This window comes from Myotis brandtii, unplaced genomic scaffold (genome assembly GCF_000412655.1).
Source record: "Myotis brandtii unplaced genomic scaffold, ASM41265v1 scaffold136, whole genome shotgun sequence".
Classification (NCBI taxonomy): domain Eukaryota; kingdom Metazoa; phylum Chordata; class Mammalia; order Chiroptera; family Vespertilionidae; genus Myotis; species Myotis brandtii.
In genome coordinates, this window is record NW_005354829.1 from 1436262 (window position 1) to 1446402 (window position 10141).

General features: G+C 36.5%; 1 protein-coding gene and 1 pseudogene across 1 annotated transcript in view; one reads left to right on the forward strand and one right to left on the reverse strand.

The window, feature by feature from the left end:
* Nucleotides 1-8191, reverse strand: part of APELA (apelin receptor early endogenous ligand) — a 14907-nt gene extending 6716 nt beyond the window's left edge. The window contains exons 1-2 of the mRNA XM_014534987.1: nt 8005-8191; nt 6589-6678 (exon numbers count right to left, since the gene is read on the reverse strand). Of these exons, the coding sequence (XP_014390473.1) occupies nt 6590-6678; nt 8005-8080 (165 nt within the window). The 5' untranslated portion in view covers nt 8081-8191 and the 3' untranslated portion in view covers nt 6589. The remainder of the gene's footprint in view (nt 1-6588; nt 6679-8004) is intronic.
* Nucleotides 768-1173, forward strand: LOC106725092 (annotated as a pseudogene).
* Nucleotides 8192-10141: the final 1950 nt, after the last annotated feature.

The following is a 10141-nucleotide window of genomic DNA, read 5'->3' on the forward strand; positions in this document are numbered from 1 at the left end:
GGACCCTTCAGTCTGCAGGCCGACGCTCTATCCACTGAGCCAAACCGGTCAGGGCTCAAATATATTATTTCTATATAATACTAAAGTTAACCTAATATTCTAGGTCACTAATTGAATACACAACTGAGGACAAAGTAAAGACAAAAGATTTATGCTAAGAAGAAATTTTAGACTCCTGAACAACTAGATAGGGAGCTGCTACTTTAAGTAAATATTTGCAGAAATAATTATTACAGACTTTGTAATGAGAATCAGTTTCCAAGGTGAAGAAAACTCTGAAATGAGGATTTAGTTCATCATATACATCAGTACATATGGGGGAATATGCATTTATTAACATAACAACTATACTATATTTTTTATATTCAATACATAATATATATTATCATTAAGGCATCATGATCTTTATAGAAAAGTTTTATCTTATCAGTAAATTAAAAACATTAGGGATTTTCTCTGAGCATGGTCTTTGGACACTGGACTGTGATTGAGAAAACAGTAATTTTCTATGTTTAATTTTAAGGAAGATATACCAGATATTATAGCCCATGAAGGAATCCCCTATACTTAACGCTACTTTCAGGTCATTCACACATTGTAAAGATTTATACTCTAAACTTTAGGGGCCCTATCTTATCTTCAAGGTGCTCACATTCAAATATGAATAAAATTTGACAAAATAAAGAAGAATATGATAATTGTCAACAGTCTGGCCCAAATAAACTTATCACACAAACAAAAAAGAATATGATAAATGGCTTTTAAAAATATAGTGGTATTTTCCCACCATCTTGGACCCTATGGAGGCCTGCTGGGAACAGGACTTCTATAAGGACAACTATGGAAGGCTGTGGTCCAAGGCCATTTTTGCTGGCTAGAAGCGGGGTCTCTGGGACCAGAGGGAGCACACAGCTTTTCTTAAAATTGAAGGTGTTTATGCTCAAGATGAAACAGAATTCTATCTAAGTACAACACAGTGACTCCTGGTGGCAAACCAAACAAAACCAGAGTAATCTGGGGAAAGGTAACTCATGCTCATGGAAACAGTGGCATGGTTCTTGCTAAATTCCGAAGCAACCTTCCTGCTAACGCCATTGGACACAGAATCCGTGTAACGCTGTACCCCTCAAGGATTTAAACTTACTGAAAATAAATAAAATGGCTTTGTTTCCTGTGCTTTGGTTTAAAAAAATTATATGGTGGTAAAAAATAAAATAAAACCTACTGATTAAAATGCTGTGATTGTTAAGAGAGTAGAAGATTATTTTACATTAGTTGGATCAGGGTGGGCCTCATATAGAAAATGGGATTTGAAAAGAACCCCAGGGAATGGAAAGTGTTATAATTTGATGAGATCAGGGAAGCAATTAATTCCTGGAGGAGGAAACACTTCCAGCAGAGATAGGAAATCAAAGTTCAGTTTGGCAGTTAGTTTTAGGAGATAAAGCTGAACATATGTGATGGGATCTAATGATGGCAAGTTTTAAATGCTAAAATAGTAAAAGTTTCATTTCACTTCTTTTAGCAACATTTGTGGACTGCCTGCTATATTTTGGGCACTTTTTTTTGGCTGAAGATACAAAGGTAAATACAGCCATTGTTGATAGTTTAGGTAAGCTACTCCATGTTACTGCTGCCTCAGCACTCATTTTGTTTGGCTAAGAGGCCTGCAAAGAGCTTAGACGATACTAGCTCCCTTATACAAATACATGTCCTGGACAGCAGTCGCAGAGTCACAAGCAAATGTAAGTTCCTGATTTTGACTTCTCCAACAGCCCTTGTGATCAATAGTGTCCCCTGCCTCCTAGGGCAAGCATACTTTATGTATCTCTTAGATAAGACCCTTTCGGTACTTACCAAAACCCATCTCTTTTTATTTGAATTTACCAATCCAACCCTAGTTCAGGAATGCCAACACACGCTATCCACAAACTCTAATACAGGCATGTGCCCCAGGTCCCTTATCTTGAGCTCTCGCTTTTGCTGGCTGTCTCCGTTCTGCCTTGACCTCCCCATTTGGCCCCTCCAGGCATGAGTAATACTTTACTGCAATTTATCTCCAGTCAGCTGTTGAATTCAGGCTTACCATTCTGTACTCTGGGTGCTCCACTTAACAAATGTTAATTTAACAGAGTCAGAACACCACACTCTGCCTTCTGCCTTCAGGAAATTGACAGCACACTGAGGGCAGAGGCGAAGAATGCAGTCAGTTATTAACACATTACTACTATAATGCAGTGAGTCAAGTGCTCTGACAGAAGTACACAAACGGTGCTGAGAGAAAAAGTGGGCATCAGAAACAATTGGTAGGGATTTCTTGAAGGGTGAATTGATAATGAAGGAAAGAAGAAAGGACATTGAAGGCAGAAGTGCAGCAAGAGGTGAAGAATTGATTGACTTTAAAGTAATGGTAATAATAAAAATTTTAGCCACTATCTATTTAGCACTTATTATGTGCTAGGGATGCTTATAATAAGGTTAAGTACCATTGCTAGCTCCCTCTTACAGGTCTGGAAGTGGAGGGAGACTTAGAAAGGATAAGTGGCTTACCAATGATCACCAGTGAGCGAGCTGTATGACCAGAAGGTCTAAAACAGTCTCAATTCTTTCTTATTCCCTCTGGGAGAGGGAAGGGGAGAAGCAGTGACAGATGATGCTGAAGAGGTACAATTTGTAAGGTGCTGTTTGTTAAATTATGGGAGTTCTAATTTTCTGAAGGCTACAGGGACACATAAGGATTTTAATCTTGGTGTGACTTGACTGGATTTAGTTTGGAAAGATCAGATGATAAAAACGGACTTTCCAGAACCAGAACTGGAGGCTGGAGTGATCAGTTAAGGTGTTGAAGTCATGTTGGGGAGATATAACAGGCACTAAGATAGTAGTAATCGAGATGAAGAGAAGGGAACATTGAAAAAAAATATTTCAAGCCCAGCCAGCATGGCTCAGTGCTTGAGCGTTGATCTACGAACTAGGAGGTCACGGTTTGGTTCGATTCCCTGCCAGGGCATATGCCCAAGTTGTGGACTTGATCCCCAATGTGGGGCATGCAGGAGGCAGCTGATCAATGATTCTCTCTCGTCATTGATGTCTCTCTCTCCCTCTCCTTTCTTCTTTTTCTAAAATCAATAAAAACATATTTTTAAAATATTTCAAGGTAGAAATGATAATCCTGGTAAACCAACTAGAATTAAATATTAGGGCACTGTGTTCAGATAATTACATTGAGACAGTAACATGTGTATTTCATAGAATATGGTATCTTACATAGTAAACATCTAATATATGGTATCTTTACAATTCTCCAAATCTTGAGAAAACAGGAGAAATATTTGAGTGGGAGGAATTGAAGAGTTTACTTTTAGGTGTTCATTTACATTAATTGGATCAGGGTGGGCTCATATAGAGAATGGGATTTGAAGAGAACCCTATGGGGGGAAAAAGGTTTAAACTTGATGAGATGAGCCCTGCTAAAGTGGAGATTCTGTGCTGAAGGCAAAGTTGGCTTTCAGTTCAGCCAAAAAGGCAGAATGGAGCAAGAAGGGCCAAAACAATAGGACACTTGTGAAAAGAAAGGGGAGGCAGGCCAGGTCAAGGAAGTAGGAGGTCCATAACTTTGAGGGGTAAGAATAAGGCAGAAAATAGAGAACTAGACATTTTGAATGGTAATCAAGGATAGCAATTATAAAATTGTATACCTGAAACCTATATAATTTTGTTAACCAATGGCACACCAATAAATCAAAAAGAAATTTAAAAAACGGGGGCAAGAGAATATTATCTAGTCTCAATTTATAAAAGGTAACTTGACCAAATTTCTTTTCATAGCATTACTTCTGGTAAGTGAAAATGGGCAAGAGAGTGGGAAGATTTTGACTTTACATACTTTCATACTGTTAGAAAAAATTTTACACCATGAAAATGTATTATAATTATTGAAAAGCTAGATGGAGCATGTACTAATAGGGTATGTAGTTATCTAAAGTACACATTTAAATAAAAGTATTACTGTAGTAAGATTTTACTGTTGGAAAGGGAAAATCATTAGAGTCTAAAACCCTACTCCATTTTCCACTCTAGCTCTCATATTAACCTATAAGCTTGGCATTCCTGACACCCTTCCTCCTGCTTTCCTCCACTCTAATTCACTTATGCTGAAATATTTCTGTGAGAAAAAAATAAAAATCAAGAAAATGAATTGTATGCAGCGTAGATTTTCTATTTGATTAAGTCTATTTCTTTTTAATTGTTAGGAAATCTTACTGAGGATCACTGAAGAGGACTCTAGACCCTGAAAAAGTTGATATTCAAGGTAGTAGAACATTCCTATTAAGTGAGTTGAAAGTCTAAACCATTGTAGGCCCTCCGGTCCAGTTTAAGAACCCATTGTGGCCCTCGAGTCAAAAAGTTTGCCCACCCCTGGCTAAACCATTGTAAAGGGTTAATCTGGAAAAATTCCGGTTAACTGTTTACCTTACCTATCTTTTTACACTTTTACTTGACCCTAACTGAATCAAGTAGCCCCATGTGATTTTATCTAAAGCGTGCAGGAAAACAGAGGGGAATAAATGAAAGGGCTGTTCTGCCTCAGAGTTCCACTACTTCGGTCTAGTGTGCCTTTACCCAGTATACAAGTGGTCAAAGATGTTTTGTTGCAAGATATATAAAAAGTGTGCAAAGATGTAGGACAGTGAGAATTGTGCTACCAAATTTGAAGGTAGCACTTGTTATAGCACTGGTTCAGCAAGATCTTGGAAAATTATCTAATGTTTATCTTGCATTGGTTCTTATACTATCTCTGGATTCCAAAATAAGGCTTTTATACCTTCTTCAAAGAACTGTGGCTGGAATGTAGGACTAGTCTAAACACTGACAAAATGAATGCTGTAAGCTGAGCAGTTCTTTAAGGGAATCAGCCTAATTTTGTAAAGGGTTGCTATTATTAAATGTTTTATATGGCCTTCACTGAAATTTCCCTTTGGTTTACAAATTTGGTTTGTAGGTCAGAATATTTCCTTAACTTTGACAATTCAAATTTCCCAACTCTGTCTTGTTTACTTGAAACACTAGTTTTTATGGCATACGGTTTGTAGAGAAAGCCAATATAACCTGTGGCTAAGGGCTTTTATTCGCAGTTATGTAAGGTATCTTGCTCTGTATATGCAGGAATTCCCTTGCTATTGTGAAATACCTCCTCTCCCCTTTGTTATTTGTGGGGGAGTGCTGGGAAAATCTTGAACTTCTCCACTCCTCCTCAGCACAAATTTTACCATTATTTTTTAGATGTGAGAGGGAAATGCATTATTAACACACAGCAAAGGTTTCTTTAAAAATAAAATCCTTTTAAAGCATGTTTGAGCCTCTACTAATTGTTTTCTTAGGAACTTATTGTATCTTTATGGATTCTTCCACCAAATTTATTTTTCAAATGTTGATAGCAAATAGTAATTTGTTATAGATTACAGGCATAGAGAACTTGGCGTTTTGTCTTAGTTCTCATGATAAATGCTTACTAGTGAAAAGCTTATTACTGAATTGCTCTTCCTTCTTTTAATGTTCTACTCAGGACTTTCACTGGGTTTGAAAACCACATATTAAACAATAGGTTTATTTCTTTCATGAATAAACACTACAATCTATTGGTCAACTAAATAAGCAAATTCAGCAATTGCCTATGTGTTAACCAGCTGAGGAATATTTCTATGGCATTTTTTTAAAGGAAGAATATACTTTATGACTTAACTAGCTTAAAATAAGTACAATGGAATGCCAAGTTATTTATTTTTGGTATGAAATAACTTAAACTTTGGGCAGTGTTTGAAGTTGATTGATTCAGATGGTATTACTGGTGGTGGTGGTGGTGTAAAATCATAGGTCTTTTAATTATCTTTTTTTTTTTCAATGAAAAAGAAGGGGGAGGAGCAAAAATCTATTTGGAATTTATCCTTAAAAATGCAACCATCAAGACCAGTCCCATGAGTGAGGCTGTAAAGTTGCTGTGCCATTAGTATTAAGTTGATTTTACATATGAAAAGAAATATTTTCAGGAAAAATAAACTGCATATTGAGGCTAACACATCATTCACCTAGTGTTGTTGGGCAAATACATCCATATGCTGAAGCACACAGTGGCCTTAATGGGAAATATACTTGTTCAGGATAACTAAGGAGCTATTAAGTGTTTTTCAAAACACATATTTAAATAGATACTTTCATAATTATATTCTCCTGGTGCCTGATATTTAAATAATAATTGTCAAACATACATAATAGTATTAATCCCCATATAACTCTCATTCAGATTCAACAATTATCAAGATTTTCCTCATCTATCCCATTAAATTATTTTTAATCATCATGTCATTTCACTCTTTTTTTAATAATTCTTTATTGTTGAAAGTATTACATATGTCTCCCCTTTCCCCCAGTTGGTCCCCTCCAGCTTATTTCACTCTTTCATCTGTTAGCATGCATCTCTTACACTGACATTACCATAAAGCCATTATCACCTGTAACAAAATATGAATACACATTCCTAGGTCTGGAATGCTGCCTAAATGTAGGAAAGCTATTTTCCATCAGAAATACCTCAGGGGAAGGGCACTCGTGAATGGAGAGGCATACATCTCCTCTGATGGCAGCTGAGTCTGTGTAGTTTTCTTCTCATTGCCAAATTAGCTGAGGGGATAAAAAGAGAAGTATTAGGAGCATTTTTCCGAAAACGAACTGTTGTTTAGTTTGGGGGATGCAAGAGAATATTTAGAATTCAAACTATAGTGTGATTTGCTACTTGTTCAGATGTGATTATGATATAAGAAATTAATGTGATGCAAATACACAAGGTATATTCCCAGCAGTTCATGTTTATAGCAGTATCCTCCTCCTTCTACATGTCTTCTTCCTAAATGCTCCTGGACCTTTTATTTTATGTAGTGAATTAATCACAAATGTTTTACAAGAACATTATCCAAGGTGTTACATATTTCAGAAAAGTAGAAATGGTTTGAATAGCAATTGCTGTAAACATTAAGAAGGAATGCTTTCTGAGTTGCTAATTAGGAACATTTTTCTTATTTATGTAAAAGGGCACACCAGGGGATTCCATTTGAAAGTACCTCAGTGATCAAACTTCTGATTAACTAAAAGGCAGAGACTGACTTTTTAACCAGTTACTTACCATTTTCTGTCCTAAATGGAGAATTACATTATCAAGTGAATAAGGGAACATATTTGGATATAAATATAACTACCTTTCTATTTATATTTAGGATTGCTTGTTCCTGAGTCAGAAAACTTTCTAATCTTTTTACTTGCCAGTGCTTTGAAACCTTAGATATTTGGTTTTGAAGTAAAAGCACATTAGAATAACTGTTTACTAAATTTCTGTTGGATAAGAACAACACAAATGATATCATTTTTGAAAAATATGTCAAGTAAATTAATATTTATCTTGACCATACATATTTTTGACACTTTCGGGTTTATAAGCTCAATAATACTAAATTGTACTTTCTTGTTTTAAGTGACACATCAAATTATATACTGGAAATAATAGCTATTGACCCATTTTAAGAATTCATCTACAATTTGCCACATTATGATTTTTATATGCTGTGAATTCAGTTAACATTGACCCATTCCAGCCAGCAACATGCTCTTTTAATAAACTGCTTGGGATTTGCATTTTACCTAAAAATCTATAATAAACCAAACATTTCCGTTCCTTTTTACTTGTAAGAACAACATATCTACAAAAGCTAAGGGGTCTTTAAATTAGAAAAATAGTGGTAAAATATTTACCATCATTTTAATATCCAGCTCTTTTTTAAATATCCAAATAATGGACCTAACAAGATAATAAGAATACTTCTGAGGTCCTACACACCCCCAGTACCCACAAGCACACCTAAGAGATTTTCAACATAAACATAATCATGCTCAGAGACTCATGGACAACAACAGGCATAAAAACAAGTTACTCTTACAAATATATCAAAGTCTTACCTGGTCTCTGTCCATTGATAAGAAGAAGACTCATCATAACAATTAAAAATACAAAAAATAATTGTTGAAATCTCATTTTTCTGCCACACTAAAATGGAGCAGTAGCTCTCAAAGTAAATCAAACTCCTTTGAACAGTCTGTGCAATATCTGTGTGGCTCTTCTCACATTCTAATGACAAACCTCGGAGAACTGCCAGCTGCCTTTTCCAGAAAGGTTAATGATCACATCAGACAAGGTTACTGGTGTGTTGTGCTGCGGTCAGAGCCTCCCCCGCCCCAAACCCCTCCTCCACTCCCCTCCTCCTTCCCCTCTGTCACTCCCCTTCATTTCCATAAGCAAATATTGGTGAAATAAACCATTCAAGTGTGCTGTAACTTCAGTGGAAGCCTACTCTGGAAGCTTTTAGGAGAGACTGATTTAATTCAATCTGGATTTGGCGAAATATGTAAAACTAGGCATGGCTTTGCCTCCTCCCCTCAACACTTGCATCTGTTTAAACTTTGTGTTGCCCATATTGGTCCCACATGCAGAAACCAGTGGAAATGACAGGAAGTCTCTCTTTTGTCCTTTTTCAGAAGGAATTCTGAAGCTCTAACTTAAGACTCCCAAATGCTTTGTGGCAGAATGTGCTGAATTGCTCTCTCATTACCAAATCTACTGTAAAGTGGTGCCTATTTATCTTAAATCTCTAAAATGCTTAATCTATGTGGGTTTATATCAATAAACATTCCTGGGGTTTAGAATGTTCTGCAATAAATCTGAAAAGAATTTATATTTTTATTTTGTAAAGTGCCATTTAAAAAGTAATGATCATTTTTATCTGCAATATGTCTAGGATTTTTAAAAAAAGAAAGTGTAGACAAGTCACAAACTCATGAAATCTGTGTTCTGTTAAAAGTTTTATATGTGGTGAAATACCAGGCTAACAGAATAGCACAGTCACAGAAATCAGAGCTCTCCCAACACATTCAGAAGGCACAAAAGCCATCAGTGTTGTCTTCTCACACATGCACTAACATCTCTTCTTGTTTAAAGTGCTTCCTTCTCCGTTATGAACTGAAGTTACTATACTTACTATAAAGTAAACCAAAAGAATCATGAAGAGACACTTTTGAAACACATGTAGAGCCAAAATACCAAATCTAAAGCATATGCAGCTTTTATGAACTATCAGCAATTTGTTACATTTGGCCTCTTTAGATTCAGGTAGTTGGTACTCAACCGTGGGCTTACTGAGTTTTGAAATTAATGTATGATTTGTCTTGATCTTGCAAGTCAGTTTGTAAAATTCCCTGCCTGCCTAATGTGGATAAAAAAGGGGCCATATACTGAACCTGACAAGCTCAGGGGAGGCCTACATAGCGCCTTACCAAAGCAGTGCTTCGTGGGTTGTCACGTGCTAGGCCGGTATTTTCCCCTAACAAAGGTCAATCTTTACCTCAACTGAGCCTGCCTGTTCCTTTTTTTTTTTTTTTTTTTGCATCTACAATAACATACCTGATAATGTACCTTTGGAATATCAAAGTAATTTCCTTTTTTTTCTGGCACAACCGCTGCACCAGAGCAGAGACCACAAATCCTCTCATTGTTATTATTATCATGTCAGTTGTTAACTGTTAACTACTCTATACCCACCTAAGTAAAAGAAGCATGTGTCTACCCTCTTCCTTTTTATCCTTTCCCAGAGATTTCCCAGCTTTGCTTTCTCTCCCCTCCCTTATCTATCACTAATGCACTTCATGTAAACCCCCTTCCATCTTCCCTTTTGATTCTGATGTATAAAATAAGTGGTAATACTGCCATTTCCTGGAGCATTTTCTCAATCCATTGAGATTCTGCTTCCTGGCAATTATCAGTTTGTCTCAAATAAACTCATAAAAAATTCTTATAGACTTGGATGTTTCTTATATTTGTGGTAGGCAGTTAGACAGACACGAACAGTGCAAGGATGATGGGCCAGGTCCAGAAGGTTACCAGGGAGGAAATTCCTGGGTGCCTAGCAAAGGACAATTGTAGGTGGGACCTCATCCCCAGGGTGACCTTTCCTCCCCTAGTATATCACTGGTCATTCGGTTTGGACCCCCTGATCTTTTCTACAATAGAGATAACATCTAGGCCTCAGTTGTATTTCAGCTC